The sequence below is a fragment of the Parasteatoda tepidariorum genome, chromosome 12 (assembly GCF_982258835.1).
Source record: "Parasteatoda tepidariorum strain Cologne lab strain chromosome 12, Ptep-v5.0, whole genome shotgun sequence".
NCBI classification, from domain to species: Eukaryota; Metazoa; Arthropoda; class Arachnida; order Araneae; family Theridiidae; genus Parasteatoda; species Parasteatoda tepidariorum.
Genome location: NC_141766.1, coordinates 57225339 through 57250195, shown reverse-complemented (window position 1 = coordinate 57250195; position 24857 = coordinate 57225339). Strand labels below are relative to the sequence as shown.

Here is a 24857-nt window from a genome sequence, read left to right as displayed (position 1 = left end):
TTAGTTTAAGTTCGCATCTTCGAGTTAATCTTAGCTTCGAATTTAAGGTACTAAAATTCCCTTTATTTATTTACTTTTGGCCAAAAGAGCTTCAAAGGCTTCCCGTGATCAAAAGAATGAAGAGTAAAATTTTCGAGCCCGAGAGTGTGGAAAATACATATTCCAGACAATGTCATTCAAAGTTTGCATAAGCATGTTAGAAATATACGTAAGTCAATGAAAATGTTCCATAAAACGATCCACTGCGATAAATGTCAGAAACGTGTCTTCAATCATTACTTTCAGATTATGAAAGTTGCATTGTTTTATTCAAAGCTGTACCTATGGATGGTATACTGAATGCAAACAATAACAAGATTCCAAAATCGTCACTTCCGGAGTATCCATCCGCTTGTGAGGCGATATATGAATCTTTATATTCAAGATATGAGATTGTATTTAAATTTGCACGTACTTTTATCGCTTAAATGATTTTTCTGAATTTCACCAACTCTAAGAAAAGAGTCTCGGTGGCTCAGGGGATAGAGCGATCGCCACCCAATGAGGTGGTTCAGAATTCCATCGGTGGCTGTTTGTTTCGAATTCGAACCGATCACTGACGCAAAATATCCTCAGGAATAGATAGATCATACATTAGAATCCCCTTGCCATCGGGCTAATCGTGGATGGTTTTCGTGTTTGTTTGTTTGTTTAAATTCTTCTCCATGTAACGCAAATGTGGGTTATTTAAATCAAAAAAGTCCTCTACGAAGGCTTATTTGTCCCAATGCTTGATCCAGGAATTCCCTTGCCGTGGGTTGGGTTCAAAATAACGATTCTGCGGAATTGAACATTGCTAGTCGCAAATTCAGAATTGGTCAGAAATTAATATTACAACATAAAGTCTAAAGGTTTCCATGTTTTGAATATTATCGTCAGTTTTTTGAGTTTTTAGCCTAAGTTAAATGAATTTATAAATGGAAATAAATAGAACAAGTCATATTGTAACAATGTACATTAACAAGAAAATGATCAATTTTTTAAGCTAAAATTAAGAAAGTAATACAAATGTTAATTGAAAACGCCACCTGTGCATAGCTATATAGGGTTACATATCCATAGGAATATCATAGTTTTATTGATTTGTTTTAAAACTGTACCTTACTATAGTTCGAATGATATGTACAAATCTTTAAGAAGCGCTGAAATTATTTATTATGAATTACCTCTTCATGTATTACCTCTTTATGAATTCTATACTGATCTATGGCCCAAACTGTAGGTACATGAGTAGTAAGCATTTGAGGAAGATTGAGTACTGCATTGCAAGTTCTTGCACAGATCAAACGTGTTTTTCCAACAGCTGTATCTCCTACCACAACACACTTGATTGTTTCTAGTCTTGAGTTGAATTCTTCTTCAATGTCTAGCGCCATCGTACCTTGCAATTTTTTGGCGCTAAGAGAGAACCATTAAAATATCATTTAATGCTAACTTGAGGGTTTTCTCTTTGTTGAAAAAAACAATGAAGTTTAAGCATGCTGGGTAGTTTGCAATTACCACCCTTAATATATATTTTTAGAATCATTATGAAAAATAAAGTAAAAAGAGTATGAACATCAGGAGGCTCTAATTAATATTTAAGTAAAGATGAAAAATCATACACAAATCTGACGAATCACTATTAAGGAAGAGGAGTTTAAAAATTTCAGAATCAGTTTAACTGCAGGACGCAATATGAAGATGTTTCTGAAAACTGCTTTCACCGTACCTCAATTTCACTCAAAAATCAAAGAGGTTATAAATTTCTTAAATCCAGCTTTCCTCGTTCACAATTCGTCAAGGTTTGATAATATTTTCTTCCTCGTGCTTCTATTTTAGTGTTCACAAGGATTCCAGAAATATATATTAATTGTGCAGAAAGTTCTGAATCTGTTACAAATATGAAAAGGTAAAAAGTTAGATAGCCAATTTTGTATTTCAAATAAGTTCAGAGGCCTAAAAAAAGAAAGATATCACTCTAAAAATTTTAGTTTTATCGATTGGTTTGTCATGCTATTACAAAATCCAATCTTAAGGGTTATAAAGGGCAACATCAAGCATGCTAAATAATTAGTGCTAATAACTAATTAAAATGGGGAATCTTTCAAAAACGTTTTTTCTCTGAATAAACATATTTTTTCTTCGATAAATTTAGAATATCAAACTTGCCTATATCAATTTTACCTATTTCGCCATATCTCTAAAGAATTTTTTGAGCGAATCAAAAAAGTTTTGAATTGCGAAGATTGCAAATTTTTACACTATTTTGAACTAGATAAATTGAAATGTCAAAAATCTGAAATTTAAAAGAAATCAGTAGAACAATTTTGGAGAAATGAAAATTTAAAAATAAGGTTTTTTTAAAGTTTTATACCTCCAGAATCATTCGATCTATTTCGTTTTAAATTCGGTTTTTGCCATTTCTAATCACATAGTTTGAAATGATATAAAAATTCAAATACTTAATTATTCAAAAATTAATTAATAATTATAAATTATAATTATTGAATAATTATTTTTAAAAATAATTAATAATTATTAAAATTATTTTTTAAAATAATAAAAAGAGTTAATAATTATTAGAAATTATTCTTACATGAAATTGCATTTTGATGTTGCATTTGCATTCATTTGATGTTGAAATTGCATTTTCATAATTTTGTGCAAAAATTTTTGGATTCTCTTATATAGTGAGTTCCCGAAATATAGTGAAATACTTAAAAAGCAGAATTAACCTTTTAGTAAACCAACCATCGACCATTGTCAAGATTTCAGACTGCGGTTACCAGCCATGTTTTGACTGTCTAAAATTTTAATAGCCGCCGAAAAAAGTCGTCTTCTTTCAAAGAAAGTCGTTTTTGTATCTGATTTCGTAACTTAGTTAATAGTTACGAAAATTTATTAATGCTTTAGGTCACCCCCTTTGGACCATTAAGAAGGGCACTCATTTCGTGAAAATCCGATCGGGCGTACAAAAGTTGTTCAGGGTTATATTCTGTAACCATCATTAGTACACAGACATACAATGAATGATTCGGCACTGATGAAGGTATATAGTACCTACTAATCATTAGTACACAGACATACAATGAATGATTCGGCACTGATGAAGGTATATAGTACCTACTAATCATTAGTACACAGAGATACAATGAATGATTCGGTACTGATGAAGGTATATAGTACCTACTAATCATTAGTACACAGACATACAATGAATGATTCGGCACTATTGAAGGTATATAGTACTAAAATGGTTGCCGGCTTTTTTAATTTTAATTTGTGTCTTATACTCGTACTTTGTGCTAAATAATAACTTTGTGCTAAACTTTTACTAAGATCTATTATCTAGTTGGTTTGTCGTCAGCCTTCTGAGCCCAAGCCTGCGGGTTCGATCCCCGGCCCAGGCACCGGATTTTCAGAAAATCCTCAGCGGTCATGTCGTATGATTATGCGGCATGTAAAAGATCCCTGGAGTGTTTTATTGGCTCTTAGCATTTCCGGCAAAATTAAATTCCTAGTGCACTTTAGCATCCAAATAGAGTCTCGGTGCTGCCATCTAGTGTGGCAGAAACTAGACGTCCAAATTAACATCGCCAACGGTATCTCACCTATTGTGGTGGTCCTGAAAGAGTGGACCCACCTCTGGAGAACGCATCGGCAAAACCGATTGTGCAGCTCATTGGAAATAAAAAAAAAACTATTACTAAGACCAGCATAAACTAATTGCATTGAATGCAACTAGTTATTTATAAAACAAAGTAGAAAAATTGTTCAAATTAAAAACGGGGTTAGTTACTCTTTGAGAAAATAAATTAATCGAAAAAAAAGAGAATGAAGAATTAATTAAATTTAATAAAAAAATAAAATTAAAAATACTCGCTATTTTGGGTATAGAAGAGAAAAGTAAATAAAAATAATAATGTTTCTCTCTCATTCAAAAGTAGTTTTGGTAAAGAAGAATTAGAACTCTTCATTTCTTGTTGTATTTTAGTGAAAAAAATTCATTTCAAAGAAGAAAAATAGAAGGAAGGATCTAAATTCGTATGAGGAAATGAAACGTTTAAATCGGAAGCTCTGAGAGACTGGTTTATTTATTAAACTCGGTTATCTTATCAGTGTTATCATTGAAACTAAAACAAAAAGAGAAAAATATTATATTATCACTTTTTAAGTAGTTTTGAAATAAATTTTATTTAAGGATAAGAAATCACCGCTTTTGCGAGAAATATCAAGTCAAACTCTTATCTGACGCATCATATCAGACGGATATGATAGTCTTTCATTCAAATAAAGGCCATCATCGCCGCTGATGAAAATTGTACATAAAAACAAAGCAGACGATGAAAAAAATTTGGCAAGTTTAATTGATAGAGAACAGGAATAAGAATAAACAATTATCATGCTGACACTTCAAACTTAGTCACTTCTTAATCTTTTCTTTCAAAAGAAAATTAAACAACGTATAATCTATCTTTCATCAATAACTTCCGAGCTTCTGATACTTGTATAGACTTTCGTTCTCGGAAATACGATTTGATATTTTGAAAAATAGTAAACTAAGCATGGGAAAAAAGTTATCTTTCTATTAACCGATGTTCAAAACTAATAAACAACTACAGTCAGATGGGTGAAAAGGTGTGATGATACCAGGATTAAAATCTTGGATTGGATACCCTTTAAAAGAGGAAGGAAATCACTAGAGGGGGCTAAGAAAGAACAAATTTTTAAGAAATGTTGAAAATATAAAAATCTGAATTTTCATGTAAATTTAAAAGGAAACGACACTGTGATAAAAAAATTATTATTTCTAATAGAATACTTTTTTAATGTAAAGAAAACTTCTTCAAATGTCCAAAAACTTCTTTATTTAATTTGTTTAATTATTCGATTTTTCATAAAATAATTTGCTTGAGCAAAATATTTATTTGTTAAAAAATTAATTTTACAATAAAAATAAGTGTAATGGATTTAAAATGTTAGTGTTTTTAGTCGTCTAATGGATCAAATCTTTTCTATCCTATTGATAGTATATTAATACCATAACCTTATATGCTAATTAATTTATGCAGACAGTATTTTAAGTTTGGAAATTCAATCAAAAGACGTAATTTCTCTGAATAAACACAATATTTTTCAGCGTATTCAGATTCTTAACTCTCAACGCAAAAGAAAATTTGGTTAAGGCAGAAAAACGGTTAAAAATAGGAGACCCCTTTATTATAATTTTAAATCGTTTTGAAATTTAGAATACCAAAGTTTAAAGAAATTAAACAAACTTGGTCAATTAATTTCTGAGTAATTAAATTTTATAAAAGTTGTATCAAATATTCTTATAAAAGTTGTATCAAATATTTTAAGTCTGGAAATTCAATCAAAAGACGTAATTTCTCTGAATAAACACAATATTTTTAAGCGTATTCGGATTCTTAACTCTCAACACAAAAGAAAAAGAAAATTTGGTTAAGGCAGAAAAACGGTTAAAAATAGGAGACCCCTTTATTATAATTTTAAATCGTTTTGAAATTTAGAATACCAAAGTTTAAAGAAATTAAACAAACTTGGTCAATTAATTTCTGAGTAATTAAATTTTATAAAAGTTGTATCAAATATTCTTATAAAAGTTGTATCAAATATTTTAAGTCTGGAAATTCAATCAAAAGACGTAATTTCTCTGAATAAACACAATATTTTTAAGCGTATTCGGATTCTTAACTCTCAACACAAAAGAAAAAGAAAATTTGGTTAAGGCAGAAAAACGGTTAAAAATAGGAGACCCCTTTATTATAATTTTAAATCGTTTTGAAATTTAGAATACCAAAGTTTAAAGAAATTAAACAAACTTGGTCAATTAATTTCTGAGTAATTAAATTTTATAAAAGTTGTATCAAATATTCTTATAAAAGTTGTATCAAATATTTTAAGTCTGGAAATTCAATCAAAAGACGTAATTTCTCTGAATAAACACAATATTTTTAAGCGTATTCGGATTCTTAACTCTCAACACAAAAGAAAAAGAAAATTTGGTTAAGGCAGAAAAACGGTTAAAAATAGGAGACCCCTTTATTATAATTTTAAATCGTTTTGAAATTTAGAATACCAAAGTTTAAAGAAATTAAACAAACTTGGTCAATTAATTTCTGAGTAATTAAATTTTATAAAAGTTGTATCAAATATTCTTATAAAAGTTGTATCAAATATTTTAAGTCTGGAAATTCAATCAAAAGACGTAATTTCTCTGAATAAACACAATATTTTTAAGCGTATTCGGATTCTTAACTCTCAACACAAAAGAAAAAGAAAATTTGGTTAAGGCAGAAAAACGGTTAAAAATAGGAGACCCCTTTATTATAATTTTAAATCGTTTTGAAATTTAGAATACCAAAGTTTAAAGAAATTAAACAAACTTGGTCAATTAATTTCTGAGTAATTAAATTTTATAAAAGTTGTATCAAATATTCTTATAAAAGTTGTATCAAATATTTTAAGTCTGGAAATTCAATCAAAAGACGTAATTTCTCTGAATAAACACAATATTTTTAAGCGTATTCGGATTCTTAACTCTCAACACAAAAGAAAAAGAAAATTTGGTTAAGGCAGAAAAACGGTTAAAAATAGGAGACCCCTTTATTATAATTTTAAATCGTTTTGAAATTTAGAATACCAAAGTTTAAAGAAATTAAACAAACTTGGTCAATTAATTTCTGAGTAATTAAATTTTATAAAAGTTGTATCAAATATTCTTATAAAAGTTGTATCAAATATTTTAAGTCTGGAAATTCAATCAAAAGACGTAATTTCTCTGAATAAACACAATATTTTTAAGCGTATTCGGATTCTTAACTCTCAACACAAAAGAAAAAGAAAATTTGGTTAAGGCAGAAAAACGGTTAAAAATAGGAGACCCCTTTATTATAATTTTAAATCGTTTTGAAATTTAGAATACCAAAGTTTAAAGAAATTAAACAAACTTGGTCAATTAATTTCTGAGTAATTAAATTTTATAAAAGTTGTATCAAATATTCTTATAAAAGTTGTATCAAATATTTTAAGTCTGGAAATTCAATCAAAAGACGTAATTTCTCTGAATAAACACAATATTTTTAAGCGTATTCGGATTCTTAACTCTCAACACAAAAGAAAAAGAAAATTTGGTTAAGGCAGAAAAACGGTTAAAAATAGGAGACCCCTTTATTATAATTTTAAATCGTTTTGAAATTTAGAATACCAAAGTTTAAAGAAATTAAACAAACTTGGTCAATTAATTTCTGAGTAATTAAATTTTATAAAAGTTGTATCAAATATTCTTATAAAAGTTGTATCAAATATTTTAAGTCTGGAAATTCAATCAAAAGACGTAATTTCTCTGAATAAACACAATATTTTTAAGCGTATTCGGATTCTTAACTCTCAACACAAAAGAAAAAGAAAATTTGGTTAAGGCAGAAAAACGGTTAAAAATAGGAGACCCCTTTATTATAATTTTAAATCGTTTTGAAATTTAGAATACCAAAGTTTAAAGAAATTAAACAAACTTGGTCAATTAATTTCTGAGTAATTAAATTTTATAAAAGTTGTATCAAATATTCTTATAAAAGTTGTATCAAATATTTTAAGTCTGGAAATTCAATCAAAAGACGTAATTTCTCTGAATAAACACAATATTTTTAAGCGTATTCGGATTCTTAACTCTCAACACAAAAGAAAAAGAAAATTTGGTTAAGGCAGAAAAACGGTTAAAAATAGGAGACCCCTTTATTATAATTTTAAATCGTTTTGAAATTTAGAATACCAAAGTTTAAAGAAATTAAACAAACTTGGTCAATTAATTTCTGAGTAATTAAATTTTATAAAAGTTGTATCAAATATTCTTATAAAAGTTGTATCAAATATTTTAAGTCTGGAAATTCAATCAAAAGACGTAATTTCTCTGAATAAACACAATATTTTTAAGCGTATTCGGATTCTTAACTCTCAACACAAAAGAAAAAGAAAATTTGGTTAAGGCAGAAAAACGGTTAAAAATAGGAGACCCCTTTATTATAATTTTAAATCGTTTTGAAATTTAGAATACCAAAGTTTAAAGAAATTAAACAAACTTGGTCAATTAATTTCTGAGTAATTAAATTTTATAAAAGTTGTATCAAATATTCTTATAAAAGTTGTATCAAATATTTTAAGTCTGGAAATTCAATCAAAAGACGTAATTTCTCTGAATAAACACAATATTTTTAAGCGTATTCGGATTCTTAACTCTCAACACAAAAGAAAAAGAAAATTTGGTTAAGGCAGAAAAACGGTTAAAAATAGGAGACCCCTTTATTATAATTTTAAATCGTTTTGAAATTTAGAATACCAAAGTTTAAAGAAATTAAACAAACTTGGTCAATTAATTTCTGAGTAATTAAATTTTATAAAAGTTGTATCAAATATTCTTATAAAAGTTGTATCAAATATTTTAAGTCTGGAAATTCAATCAAAAGACGTAATTTCTCTGAATAAACACAATATTTTTAAGCGTATTCGGATTCTTAACTCTCAACACAAAAGAAAAAGAAAATTTGGTTTAGGCAGAAAAACGGTTAAAAATAGGAGACCCCTTTATTATAATTTTAAATCGCTTTGAAATTTAGAATACCAAAGTTAAAAAAATTAAACAAACTTGGTCAATTAATTTCTGAATAATTAAACTTTATAAAAGTTGTATCAAATATTCTGAAACAAATATTTTTTAAGTTATAAAAAAGATTAAAATTTTCGAAAAAAGAATTTTTTTATGTTATAATTTTTTTTTAATATTTTCATCTATCAAGAATTTACTGACCGATTACGTAAAAATATTGTATATTGGCATTCGCAATTTCCTAGTTTTTAAAGGATATCAAAATTAGTATACCTTACAATTCAAAATATTTTGGACTATTTATAAATTAAATTACGAAAAAGTACTAACGCACGTGAAAAACATATTCCGCATGAAATTTTAGTGAATTATCAACTTTTATAATTGTGAGCAAAAATTTTTTAATTCGCTTAAATAGATCTAGAGTTATAGCGAAATAGGCACGTCAAAAACGGAGTATTTAATTCCGTAATTTTAAAAATGGTCCACACAAATTAATTAGCATATTGAATATTCAAGGTACGCTTGCTGGAACCACCAAAATTGCAGCTTACGCGGATATCTGTTCTGAGAGCATGGCTTAATAATTTAATTTTTATTTAAAAAAATAAAAAATAACCAATTAAAAAGTTCTGCCGAATTCAGTGCACTAGAAATTTTTAACGAAATTCATTATCATATCCCATGGTAACTTAATTCGCATAACACTACAAAAAATTCCAGATCAAATTACAGTATAAAGTTTCTGCACTTTGTGCGCCCCGTCCGTAAAATCTATTTTTTCCCTGAAATACTATACCGTAATTTTTAAAAAAATATTTATTTAATTTGAGGAATTCAGTGATTTTACGATAATTTTTACTGTAAAAATTACGGTTTATCAGATTTTTTTGCTCCGGAACAAGTTTAGGCAAAAACGGATTTTACTGTACAAAGTACTGACACCCTGAGTGCTGGTATATTTTACCGTAATTTGATCCGAAATTTGTGACAGTGAAGGAGTATTAGTTGTTATTGTGCTGTATGAAATGAAAAACAAATGGCGAGCTATACTTGTCATTTTACAGGAAGGGGCTACTAAGGAGTTTCGCCCCCCCCCCCTCATTATACGCACAGGATTTCGTTTGCATAAAATTTTGTCGGTATGTGACTTTGGTATGTGTCGGTATGCGTGACAGCATGAAGCGAAAGTTTGAGCGCAGGGCAAATTTAAAATGGGAAATTCAGAAAATATCTTTAAATGACTAAATATTCGATTAACTAGATTACATTACTTGCTTTACAATAAGTAAATTTGTTTGACACTCCTAATTTGCTACATAAATTTAAGAAATTAACAAACCTGCCAAAGACGAATTTGCGTTGAATGCATGTATTGAGAAAAAAGGATCAGTTCTTTTAAAAGGACGATACGCATTTTTATTACATATATAATCACGCATATATGATAAAAACACATTTTTCTTTCAAGTGTATTTAAATTTCATCAATTTACCTTTTGGTCTTATTTTAAAATTTAAGGTAGCGAAAAATTTCGATAAAATATTATAATGTAACAATATACATATATATATATTCCAAAATGTGATAGAGTTCTAAAAATACGAAGCTTTGAAAAAAATATAATCACGTAACAGAAAAAAAAAATATTTTCAAAAATTTGATTAATTAAGTTCTAAAAATAAATAAAATTTTCGAAAATAAATTGTTATGTAACAAAAAAAGTATATATTTTTTTAAAAATGTGATTGAGTTCTAAAAAAATGAAATCAGAAGTAAAATCTTAATCTAAATCTTAATCTAAAGTAAAAAGTAAAATCTTCAGCTTTAAAGAGTAAAATCACATTCTAAAATCTTTTTACTTACATTTTGAACGAATTAGATTAAAATGATGTCAAGAGTTGATCTTCACATACCGGAGCTCTTCATAAAGAGCTAACGTATCGAATAACGAACTAATAGAATATAGCCTTGATTTCAACCATAAATTAAGAGAACTCATCCATTTAATGAAAATTTATTTTCGATATTTGAATGCATTAATCAGAACATATTTATGTAATTAATTGCTTTAAGTACGATTAAATGTCATGAATCTAGATTTTAAAAAAATTGATTTAAAAGAATTTTTATTGATGAATATTCAGAACCTCCCTTCCCTAAATTGCTCGGATGTTTTGAATCTCACGTGACTCACGATACATTAACATCCCCCCCCCTCGCTTAAATATTAATTTGTGCCTCATTTTGTTCATATTATTTTGACATAATTTTTGACGAGGGTTCTAAAAATAAAAATCTGGTTGGCCTTCGTCTAAAAATATATATCTGGTGTTTAGGATATGGAGGGTGCTCATATTTTAGTGAGTTCATATTTTACAGATTTTAAGTATTCAAAATTTCATTTAAAAAGTGGCTGTGCATGATCTAAATTGTTTTGAATCTCACGTGACTCACTATACATTAACATTCCCCCCCCCTCGCTTAAATATTAATCTGTGCCTTTTTCTGTTCATATTATTTTGACATAATTTTTGACGAGGGTTCTAAAAATAAAAATCCGGTGGGCCTTGGTCTAAAAATATATATCTGGTATTTAGGATATGGAGGGTGTTCATATTTTAGTGAGTTCATATTTTACAGATTTTAAGTATTCAAAAATTCATTTAAAAAGTGGCTGTGTTTGTTCTAAATTGTTCGAAGATCTAATTGTATGAATGTTCACAATCCAATCGATTTGCATTAGTATTTCTATATTTTTCTCAATTATTTTAAGTTCTTATTTTAAAATTTAGCAATGATGTTTTGACAGAATAATATTTTATCCTCACAAGATATTGTTCATGAGATATTTCTGCCGTAAGATTTGCTTCCGAAATTTCAATGGACATTTCTTGTATGTACTGGTTTTTGAACTTTAGTGAACTTGAATAAAAAAGAAATTTTATTAAATTACAAATGAAGTCATTAAAAATTTATTTAAGGCACCTGATCATTCTAGAAAATTTAATAAAAGTTATTTCTTACTATTCTTTTGATGAACATAAATCTATAAATGTCCCTTCATGTATTTAGATTGAATTCAGGACAGTTTTTCAGTATGTAACAGAGGTATGCAACAGAAGTATGTAACAGAGATATTTATTGTGGCAGAATTTTATTTGGGTTCTGATCCATTTTCTAAAATTAAATTATTTTATTTAATGCTGAAAAGAAAGGTTAAAAGGTACAAATATGAAATTTAATACACACCCTTTAATAATGATAGGCAAAATTTTTAGATTGCTCAGGTGAGCGTTTTTGTAAAAAAACATCACGATTTTCATGTCAAAAATAAGTTGTTTCTGCATGTTTTACTGTTTTTTAGTGAGAACTTCGAAAACTGTTAAGTGTCTACCTGGAAACAATACTTCAGAACAGTTAGTAATACCTTGAAAAAATGTGACTTTTCACGAATTCAATTTTTTAAAATATTTTAAGTCACATAATGCTAACAGTCAATATGAAATTATCATAAATTTCAATTCTTTCAATTTCGTCAGTGAATTTGTTTTCACTTGACAATGCAGACCATTCAACCACTCTATACTGATTTTTTGAAAGAATATAAAGATCTAGCTCATGTATGTAAAAATAGTTCATGTATGCATCGCTTGTTTCAAACTCCATCCAGTAGTTAGCGATCAACTGATGGGTAACCTTCCTTCGTATGGATTGAACCCGGAATTCACCTTTAATAAATCGGGTTCGGACTTTTGATTAAACAAAAAAAAAATCCTTTGACAACCAGCAACCTATGGATAAACAAAACACTCAGTATAGGCTCCAATGTGATTTTAATCCTGATGATGCGCCCTAACTTTCCTAAAAGTTTGTAGCAGCATTTACACAATTTACTGTTATATATAATGTTTTCAAATTTGTAAGTTTAACAGTAAAATAGACTAAAAATGTCATTTAAGAAAATCTGTAGCTTTAGAAGGAAAACTAATCTCAAACTTGAAACCCCCTCACCCAAATTAGACGAGATCAAGTATCCGTATACTTGCAACAAATAAACTGTTTCCCACTAAAATCTTCAAAAAAATATATCTATTATTAAATATCTCTAATTGGATAACTTTATGCGAAACATTTGCTGTCTACCAATTGCTAAGCATTAATTAAGAAAACTAGAAGTTTGCCAAAATGTTGCGACAAACTTCTAAAAGAGTTAAGGCACATCTTTAGGATTAAAATTGCAAACGATCTATGAACGAGAATGTCATCATACGCTGCTAGGGGCGCACCCCTATTATGAATTATTTATTCATGTGCTTTTGAATGGGTCATAATAGAGACCCATCTGGATGGTTCCTATGCAATTTAATCCTAAATATGTGAGCCATGATGGCTCAGGGGATAGAGCGTTCGGCTTCCAATGAGGTGAACCGGGTTCGAATCCAGCGATGGCTGGTCTATATGAATCTGTATCTGGCTTGCACCGACCACAGTGCTGACGTGAAATATCCTTAGTTTTAGACGGACAATGGGTTAGAGTCCCTTTGCCGTCAGGCTAACCGTGGGAGGTTCTCGTGGTTTTCCTCTCCCTGTAACGTAAATGCGGGTAAGTTCCATCAAAAAGTCCTCCACGAGGGCAGAATTTCTCCCAATGCTTGATCCAAGAGTTCCCTTGTCTTCTGGATTGGGTTCAATGTTACAAGGCTACGGAGTTGAACATTAGTAGTCGCAAACCCAAAAATTGGGTCGGCTGTTCGGCGACGGTTATAAAATAAAATAAAATCCTAAATATGTGCACTAACTCCCCTGGAAGTTTGTATCAACATTTATATATAACGTTTTTAAATTTTTCCATTCGACAAAAATACTCTGTAAATGTCATTTGAAAATATTCTGTAGCTTCAGGAGCAAAACTTATTTTAGATTTAATATTCCTACACCCACATTAGGCAAGATTTGCATAATTATAACAAATTTAATTTGTTCCCCGGTGAAATCTTCAAAAAAATGTATTTATTATTAAATACCTTAAATAGCAAAACTTAAAGCGAAACATTTGTTGTCTAACAATTTCTAAACATTTATTGAGCAAAATAAAATCTTTTGTGGGATATGATTTTTAACTGCAGGGAAATGAAATTTTTATAAGATGTGGATCACTTTTTAGCCCCGAGGTTTTCAATTTAATTTGCAATGAAATAAGAAGCAGATCGTCTTTTTTTTCCTTACCATTTTTCTAAATATAGAGTTAAAAAACTAACCATCTGAGAAAGGAAGGTTTCGTCAGGCAACTTATCTCTTTATCTCTGTCTTGCGTCCTGAATTTGCTTACGCCTTAATGAACGCCTTACTTGTAATTGCTTTTTATAGATATAAATAGTATAAAAAGGGATAGTCATTCATCATAAGAACATGTACATTTTTTATTTGAACTAATAAGAAGTAGAATTTTAATTAAATCATCCTCAAAACATAACGAAATTAAATCGTTTTGATAAAGAGGGAAAACCAGGATTTGCCTTATTATTTTTTACATCTTTGAAAATCACCTAATAAAATATTAATCAGAAAGCTGCGAATAAATTTAATGCTTGTAAAAAGGTACCTTCAAATTATACACTGTAAAAATCTCCGGATCAAATCACGGTACAAAGTATGGGCACTTTGGGTGCAGTATTCGTAAAATTAATTTTGCCCTAAAATATTATACCGTAATTTTTACTGTAATATTTATTTAATTAAAGTGATGTGATTCAGTGTTTTACTGTAATTCTTACTCTAAAAATACGGTATTTTGTTTCATAACATTTTCCGGTAAAAATGTAACAGTAAAAAATATCACCACCCTAAGTTCCGGTACACTTTACCATTATTTGATTCTGAAATTTTTACACTGTAATCGGCTTATATAATAATTCAACGAGTGCATACATTCATTACAAAATCAATAATAATTCAACATTTCTCATGAATGTGATACGTGAAGAAAACAACACATTAAAAGCTCAACATCTGAAGAAAACAAGTGCCTTAAAACTCAACATATTAAAGAAAATAATCACTTCAAACTCAAAATATGAAGCAAACTGGTCACTTAAAATTCAACACAAAAACATGCAACATAAATATTTTTAAATAATTTATTTAGTCCAAATGACACAGAGACCTAGTGCTGAGAAAATTTGAATATTCTTTGTCATTTTAATGCTTGGTCAATCGTGAATGAAAAACAAATTCAATGATCAACAATTAAAACAATGATTTTTTGTTGATTATGATATACATGATATGTAATATATTTTAACATATTTTTTTCAAATTAAACATGTTTAAGATTTTTAAACTAATTTATATGGTTTTGAAAATTGCTTATTAACTGCTTTAACTAATTGAGAACTAAATAATTGAGATTGTACTGCTTTAAATAATTAATTACCTGTTAATTTATTGAATGCTTCATTAAATTGCTCTAAAAATTTATCAATTGTTCGTAAGCAATATATATTAGAAATTGCTTTTAAGTTATTCTAAAGCATTTGAGAGAAACTCTTCTTTTTTAATTAACAAATATGACTTTTAAATTAAATGAGTGTGAATAAAGCAAAACAACGTGAAAAAGCGCAAATAAAGGCACAAAATTTTATGGAATTATGAAGGAATTGTGCTATATTCATGTGAATAAAGTATAATAACGTAAATGAAACAAAATAATGCACACAAATTATGAATTGTGAAATCAGTTATATTAACGTTGTGTATTGTTTTATTCATACATAGCACAAAGTATATCCTTTTTTTTTTATTTGGATTAAGTGAGTGTATTTTAACAGTTCACAAATATTTACCTCGTAAAAAAGCATTTTTAATAGTATTCTTTTTTAAGCATATAATTTTTATTTTATTCGTTTTTTGAAATTTAATAAAATATATATTAGATGCGAAAACACTTAATACAAAATAATTGTTTTTCGCCATTGTTTATTAAAGTAGAATATATTTGCATATCAACATAAAGAATAGAAAAATCTATTGGCTTTCGTCTATTTAAATACTTCGGATCCATTAATCTTTAAATAAGCAGTCAAACTTATTAGATTCAAAATAAAAATTAACTAAAAAAACTAAGTAATGTTAAATTTTTTTAACGAGTCATATATATTAGAATTAGTTTTGAAGATAAGAAAAAGTTTAGGCGTTTTAAGTACATATGACTTAAGGTACTAATTATGCACAAAGTATTAATAGACAAAAATAATTATTAAGTACTAATTGACAAAAATATTTGACAGTCAAACTGTGTAAATTTGCGAAATTGCTTATTGGTACAAATTTTAAAAATAAAATATTCAAAAAGTAGAGTTTTTAATGATTTTGAAACTATATTTTGGCATTATTATTAAATTTTTTTTTAAAATTTCTAAATAATGCTTCTTGTGTCACAGTTAAAACCCCGCTACGCCATACTCTGTGTCACGCGTTTCACGGCTTGGCTATCTATGTGTTAAACGATAAGAAGTAAAAGTTTCTAGCATTTAGTTAGAAAATCAGATTAAGTTAACATTTAAAATTTGAGAATATAAATAAAAAAAAAACAAATTTCTAAAAATATTTTTCTTTTTAATTATTTTAATAAATGTCTGTAAAAAGTAAAAAGCAAAATAAATATTACAAATATTAATTTTTTTTAAATACAATACTTAAAAGCAATCTTATTGCTTCGTACATATATAAAAGATGATATTGCTCTGGGTACCAAATATTACTTATGTACTATGTCAAAATAAAGAAAATCAGCACAAATTTAATTAATTGACGCTTAAAAATATTAAAATTATTAGTTTTCTTATAAAAATATTTAATAGCAAACTTACTTCTCTTCAGTTATAAGTGATGGTATCGCACTGCATATTACCGGAGTTTTATATGGCTCAAAATAATAACGTTTTTCAACGTATTCTCTGCGCAATCTACCAAACATGATGCAACTAATACTACAATAACTTTTAAAAATTTATAAAATCTAAATGAAATCTACGCAGACTCATTATACTCAATAATTTAATCCATAGAGCTCAACTAAAAAGCACAACATCCTCGGATGATCAATGGATAGTATCAAGGACATATCTTCTAATAACTCTTTGAAGAAGCTTGGTTTTTAAATATTTTTGAAAGAAGGGGGATTTCAACTAGTTGGGGAACCAAGAGGCATGTTGGCCCACTTAGAAAGACTGGACAAATGTCTAGTCTCATTGCACAGTGGGGAAGAAAGGCGATCTTTAAATTCTTAGACTTTCGCAATATATTTTAGGTCACAGAGATTCAACCTTCTGAGGTATATCTATGTAATGTATAAGGGGCAATTTAGGGGGCTAAATGGAATTATTCATTTCACGTATTCCAGCTTCCACTCTAACGTCAATCTACGAAAGTTTAGATTTATGATTTCATACTCGTCCTACAAAAGGTCGATACTCATTTCTAAATGAAATTTAATAACGTTGGCTTAAGACGAGTTTTTCAGATGTTGCTTTTATATATTTTTTATTTCTGGGTAGGCTGTTCGAAAAATTACTTTTGTATTGATGAAACTAGTGCTAAATTGACGGTTAAAGGTAAGGTTTGAATTAAAGTAAAGCATGCGTTGTACTAGAACAGTTGTTCTATATCTGTAAAACCAGACTCAAACTTGGGTCACAGTGTCTAACGAGGTGTGTCTCCAAAACTTTTCGAAAAATGCATACTTAATCAAATGTTTTTTTTTATTTTTTTTATTTCATTTTAAATTTTGACAAAAGTTTCTGCCTTGTCCAGGAAATGCACCAGTACAATTACAATTTATATTGCAATTTATATTAGGCTATTTATAGAGTTATATTTTGACTCTTTTTATTAAAATCATTTCAAAAATGAAAACTTTTGTTTAATTTTACTTTATAAGTTTTATTAAATTAGCTATGGTAGTTTTTAAATAGTAGTTTAAGACACCGGCAATATAGGTTTTGAAAAAAAGTTTTATGATACTTTAAGAATTTGATGTAAAAATTTTAAAATTTAAAATTAAAATTTCATAGATTCTAATAAAGCAACGTAATTACTGTATTTTCTGATGAAAACTCATGGAATTTTGAAGTTTTACATTTTTAAGAAGTTCTTAAATTCCAGTATATTTTTTTTTCTGGAGCATGCTTTATGATTTTAATTTTTTTATATCTTAAACTTCATGATAATATTTAATCGAGGATTCTAGATTTTTGTTTGTATGCATTTACTTAACATTAAATATTTTGTTTTTGTTACTGAACACTGATAAAAGATTCGGAAAAAACAACATCTTTAAGATGGAATCATTATAATCATTATTTATGACTATCATGAAAGATTAATGAGCTTTAAAGGATTTTAAAATTATTTTTAAAAACTAAAGCTAATAATTTCATATCAGTGTTATTTATAAAAATTTGAGAAATATATATCCACTTTTTAATTTTCTCAATAGTTTAAGTTTTTATTTATATTATTAAATTAAGTATTAAATGTTATTTTTTTTAATTTAGATATTCAAACAAACAATTAAAGCACGGAAAATTAATAAAAAACAATAAAATAAAAGATGTGTGTGTTGGCAAGACAGCACTTCTTCAGGGGACACACTGCCTACCACATTACCTCATTGTTCAAGATTTTCAAACAGGGGTCAGCACTTGATGTATTTAAAATATTTTCTTACTGATTTGACAATTTATATTTTATTTTGAATTGGTTATTCTAACTGCAACTATTTTTATTTTCATTTATAAGAGGGCGTTTCATTTTTTAGTCTTACTTATGTGTACTTTTAAGCAGTGTTTGCTGGTTCATTATTTTTCTGTGCTTTTCAATTCTTGTAATGATTTTCTCTTATTTGTCTATCCATTATGGGGCCTCGGGGCACTGTCAGTTTTGGTTTTTCCTCTGACAACAGAAAGGCTCCTGTGTGTTGGTAGGCAGTATGTCCCCTGAAGAAGTGCTGTCTTGCCAACACACATATCTTTTATTTTATTGCCTTTTATTACTTTTTTCTGCTTTAATTGCTTGTGTCAATATCTAAATTAAAATAAAGCAAATTTGGTTTTAGCTGCTTTAGGAGCTTTTCCATTTTGATTCAATGTTTTAATTATTAATTTACTTTTTTGTCTTTTTCTGTATTTGTAAATTAGATTTTCTGATTAGATATTATTTTTTATTAATTTCAAAATATGTTTCGCTAAGTAACTCTAATTATGAACAATAAATAACACAATTTTTAATATATTGCACAGCATCCTTATGATGCCTCGTTTACATTTTTAAAAAAAAATAATGAAACTATGTTCGAGCCTAACTTAAATGCAAATTTAACAAGACTATAAGAAATCGAATTTCAAAACGTGTTTTTAAATTTTGCGGATACACCTCTATTTTAATCTGTAATAATATAGAAGCAAATATTAATATGATTTTAGTGATAAGGATTAATTAGTTAAAGTTTTGACACTTTAAATTTTAAATATTTAAGCGGAATATTGCTTCATAGCAATAATATTTACGCCATTTATTTCCTATTATAATTTACTAGATTTTATTTAATAAAATTAAGATTTAAAACAAATCTGTTAATTTTGTTTTACTAGGATTTCGAGATTTCTTAATAGGCTATAGATTATTGATTATATATTCTTCCCTATCGCTTAATATATTAGATCCAACGTCTGGTATATTAGACAACACTTATTAGAACCATTTGATCTGTTAAAAGATAATATTTCAATATTTTTTTTGCTAATATGTTCTTACTGAGTGATTAACTATGTAAAAATCTGCTTCTATTTATCCTTGTTAGAAGAAGTGTTTAATTACAATGAAAAAAAACTTCAGAAAGGTAAGAAATTATAAGAAACCTTTAAGAAAGTTTTATAGCATAAAAATTTCTTATTATTTAAGATTAGTGGATTTCGTTTCATGATCAAAATGGGAAGAAATATACCGTCAAAATATCGTACAATATAAAAAATTAAAATCTATAATTTTTTCACTCAATATTTAAAAAAAAATTAATTAATTAAGTTTTATTAATTGAATTTTCTACAAAAAAAACTATTTTATTACATTTATGAATTTACTTTCTTCAATGCCATATTTTTCTAAGTAAAAATACCATTTTCTGCCATTATTCAAAGCTCGATACTTGGAAAAATATAGAGAGTGGATCCTTACTTTTCAAAAAATTTCATGGACTTAAATGACAGAATGAATGAATAATAGAATCCAAATAATGTATAATAATTTTTGAATAATAGTCAACATTAATCACAAAAATAGTTTTCTAAATATTCATCTTTGAAGTAAAATTACAGTTTATCCTGTATTCTAATTTGCAGCTTGTAAAAGACTGAAGTTTTTCACTCCCCAAAAGCACGGAACTTGAAACAACTCCTTAAAGTCGGGCCTCTTTTTACCCATAATAATCTTAAGATTAATGTGCAGATTTGCTTACGTGTACACGTGCCTCTATAATCCCCATGCGTGGTATAATTGTCTGATAATTCAAGGCCTTATGTGAGGCTCAGTTGTTTTACGTTTAAATACTGTTGCTTTCATACATAGAGAAAAAGAAAGAATGAGTGAAACTACCAGAATATGGTAAAAATTACCGCTCTTCTGGCTCTCATCGAAGCGCTTTGGTAATTATTTTGGTAAAATAAACAATAAACTGTAGTTTCATAATATGCGATAAACTATCGTTATATTTGCAATATATTGTATACATGGTATATCTTGTACATAGATTGTATTGTAATATATTATAATATATTATCCTGATACCTTTGTGTATAGCATAAAAACCATTTATTCGTTAAATTTATTTTACAGTTTATTATTTTTTAGTGTAGCAATAAAAACCATAATTTTGAAAAACAGAATTTCCGATAAACCGTTATCATATGAGCAGGAAACTTAACAAATGAATAGTTTAAAAATAGTATATTTTGGTTTTATTAACCAAAATTATTATTATTATTATTTTATCAAAATTGTCGTTATTAAACAATGCGGTAATTTTGCAAGCCTTTTTTTTCTCCGTGTAGTAATATGTTTTATAACTGTCGTTGAACAGTCTACCCGATTTTGGGTTTACGACTACTAATGATCAACTTCATAGCCTTGTAATTTTGAACCCAATACAGAAGACAAGGGAACTCCTGGATCAAGTATTGGGAGAAAGGCCGTTTTGAGGAAACTAACCTACAGTTGCGCTACATGGAGAGGAAAATCTCCCATGGTTAGCCTGACCGCTAGGCGACTCTACAAATACAACAAGTACAACAAATATAACAATAGTTTACAAATGAGGAATATCGCACACGTTTATATCGAACACGAAACGACCTCAATATTTGCTCTTAACAACCGAGTGCTCGTAAAAAAAACGAGTTCGTGAAAAAATCATAATAGCTCATATATATTTCATATATGCTCATTATACTAAATATAATACTGATTTTAATAATTTTTTTATGTACAGTACAAGAAAAGTTAGTTAATTTGTTTTGAACTGCCTTGTTGTCTCTTTTGTTATTGTATTTAGGATAAAACTAATGGTCCGAAAAACATAGTCGATATCAAAAATGAATTTGTCCATCCGAAAAATATGAATTTTTTTTTCCAGGATTTCTGAGCTAGAGAGGTAGAATTAAGTAGAATCACAAGAATATTACTCGATAAAACCGGGTCAGCTCATCAAAGCGAATAGATTTACCATTTTACCTAAAAAGTATTTCGGATTTTTTTCCCCGTTAAATTTGGATTGTCGTTAAATAAAGGCTCGTAATAAGCGAGTTCGATTGTATTATTTAAATTAAAATTTACGCTTAATAATTATTCTAATTGAAAAGGTCTTAATTCAATAGGGAAGGAAAAAAGCAAAGTCTTACCAAGTAGAAATCCTTTTTTATTGAAATATTTGTCTGCAGTGAATCGAAATTGAGAAGGTATTAAATAAACTAAAGTTTTAACAATGTTTTTTTTTTAATAATTTTAATATTTTTCCAATACGAAAGTGATAGGTTTGAAAACTACGTTTTAAATTAGCCCTTGTCACGTTTCAGGAATGAATAAGTACTTATTTTCCACATTTATTTAGAAAGCAAATATTTTAACTTACATTGCAATGAGACTCATTCAAACATTTTACAAACTAAAATACGTGTTCAAGTTTTTTTTAAAATGACTGTTATAGATCGATTGAAAATTGCTTAGTTTCAAAACCCTTAACCCAACAATATTTCTTTAAATTTCATTTAACTATAGAAAATAAAGGTTTTTCTAAATATTTATAATAAATTGATGTATTTTAATTTGGCTATATTAATACAAATTAGAAAGCACTCATTTTTGCGAATATAATAGAGTGAGCAAATGAAGAGATTGCATCTTTTCATTATTTTGTTTTCTGGAATTCTATTAATATTTTTAATAAATTTTTAAAAAAATTTTTAAAAAACTATATTTATAAATCTTCATTATTTTTAGAGCTCTCTCTTTCTCTGTACATATATATATATATATATATATATATATAGTAAACATTAAATATTAGTATGTACAATGTAAAAATATTTAATTATAGCATGAAATCTTTGATAAAAAAAAAAACTATGACTAAATAGCGCAAACACCATAGTTTTTTTAAATTCATTTTTAAGTAAAGGTTTTTCTCGTGGTTAATTTTTCTCTATTTTATTTAATAATTCTTGATAACTTTTTATGCATCTCAATTTTTGTTATGAAAATTTTATAATTATTATAACTAATAGTTTTGCATACATTTAGTTTTTATTATTTTTAGAGCTGATGATATTAATTAACATTTAGTATTTAATGTTGGTTGCGGTAGTTTTTATTTTTAATTAGTAAGTTTCATTTTTTTATCTATAAATTGGGGCAAAATTTAAAAGATAATTTTATCATGTAGCCAAATTTAATAATTTTCAGCATGTGTTTCCCGTTTCTTTTATCAAATTTAAGCTATTTGTTACTTATGAATAATTTAAACGCATGCCTACTCTAAACAATATACAATTTTTAAATGAAAAAGAAGATAAAAATAATTACTATTTTTTTCCTTGTTCTAAAGAAAAGATGCTTCATTATTTTTCGAGTTCATAATGTATTTTAACAAAGCATCAGATGCGATATTTTTCAAAAAGAAGCTTTGTCTGCCTTTAATTTATATCTTCAGCCATAAATTTCAGGTTTTCATTCTTTCCTTAGTCATGTGAATGCTTCAGAAATAAGGGTGTTTGTATCAGTAAATAACGCTTCATGTAAAAAAATTTTATTGTGTTTCAAAACTAAAACATTTCGAGAATTTAGAGTCTAAAAAATGGTTAAGGAAAAACTGTTGAATTCAAGTTTTATTTTTAACTTGAGACATTCTCAATTAAAATTATTTTCTACTTTCCTGTTGTTCACAATGACAAAAAAAAGTATTCTTCTAATAACCTATCTTCCTGAAGAAAATTATTAAACAATATTTGATTCCAAAATTCTTTCGAAAAAAATGAAAAAAATAAATAAATAAATTTTTAAAAAAAGAAAGAAAGAAACTGATCACCCAGAATAACTTTTGATTTAATGATCGGATCTAAACGTTCTAGGACTCAATCTTAATGGTCAAGGGGGAGCTAGTATATGCTAGTTAATAAGTACAGACTATATTTTAAGTTGGGAAAATAGACACAAAAACGTACTTTCTTACATACCTCAAGCATACCTTTTTTTTCAACGATTCGGATTTCTCACTCCCAAAATATAGGGGGTAGTCACAATCTGGGAAATATGGTCCCCATAGTTTGGTCAGGAGAGCGATCCAAAGTTCGAACACTTTAATGTTAATTTTACTTATTGCGTATTTCGTCATATCTCGAGAACTTTTGGAGCGAATTGAAAAATGTTTGCACATAACTAAAAAATTCATTTGACCAAAGATAATTTCATGCAAAAAATAGATTTTAGTAAGTATTTATTATTTTATTTGATAATAGAGTTGGAAAAAAATGAATTTTAAGGTATAAAATTTTTTACACAGTATTTTAGCGTCTAATTTTACATGGCAAAATACAAAATTTGAGAGAAATCAGTTAAATAGTTTCTGAGAAGTCGAATTTTAGAAAGAAAGTCGCGTACTTAAGTAAATTTCGTAACAGTATTTTACACACGCACACATACAAATATATATATATATATATATTTAAGAAGTAGGAAACTAACAATATAGTTGATAACTCAACCAATTTAGTTGTACAGTTACAGTGTTACATGAAAGGTTGAAAAAGTATTTAACGAGCATTTTTCTACAAATTATCAGTTAAAAGGTAAGACCACGCATTTTAAACTTGAGAGAGAAAATTAAGGAAAAGTGTGATTTATAATTCGTCTTTGAAAAAAAATTTACCAAAAGACATTAAACATTTTTAAAAAATAATTTTCTAGAGAGTAAATCACAAACGCTAATTTTCCGTCCTTATTCTCTGGCACCCCTAAGTGATTGCCCAAAATTCGCTTATTGGAGGATCCAGTGCTGTCGTGTGTTTTTAATAAATTGTTAAAGAATTGTTAAATTCGAAATGAACGTAAAATAAAATGACTTCCATTAAGGAAATGCTATATTAACTTATTATTTTTTGCTTCTCACAAAACTTGACGTATTGTTTTTAGTCGTAAGATGCTATTGAAATGGGGGGGGGGAATATATGAAATGGCTGAAAAATTCGGTGGTTTTTTAAAATTCTATTTGTTAGTATATTCTAAATTAAAATTATGCATGCGTGCATTAGAATTAGATACCAGTACAATTACCTAGCACAATTAATTTGATACAATTGATTATCAAATCTGATACAATTGAAATCATTATTGAAAGCTATTCATTATGTCCTTAAATGGACGTTAGAGCTTTACTTAACTCTGAATCAAAAGTTCCGATAGCAATAAAATTTTATTCCCAAATAAAAATATTATTCTTCCCCCGCCTAACAAATCATCAACTAATTTATCATATTTTGTTTCGTATGAAAGTTTTGGTAAATCAATTCAATGTACTAATTACAAGTGATTGCGAAAAAAAACCTTTTCGCCAAAATAACCTGATTAAGCATGTTAAATTCTTAACTCATCCAAATAAATGAGTACA

The 24857-nt window shown here is 27.6% G+C and overlaps 1 protein-coding gene across 12 annotated transcripts in view; it reads right to left on the bottom strand.

The window, feature by feature from the left end:
- The window catches only part of LOC107456640 (rho-related BTB domain-containing protein 1), a 104145-nt gene that overhangs the window by 44177 nt on the left and 35111 nt on the right, over nucleotides 1-24857 (bottom strand). For 4 of the 12 annotated variants that reach the window (XM_087155833.1, XM_087155834.1, XM_087155830.1 and 1 more), the window contains exon 2: nucleotides 1206-1437. The exons of 1 other annotated variant lie outside the window; for it this stretch is intronic. In XM_087155833.1, coding sequence (XP_087011959.1) covers nucleotides 1206-1415 — 210 coding nt within the window. In that variant the 5' untranslated portion in view covers nucleotides 1416-1437. Of the gene's footprint in view, nucleotides 1-1205; nucleotides 1438-16515; nucleotides 16999-24857 lie in introns of those variants that run through there. 7 more of the 12 variants (XM_087155836.1, XM_087155839.1, XM_087155831.1 and 4 more) reach the window with 4 other exon arrangements.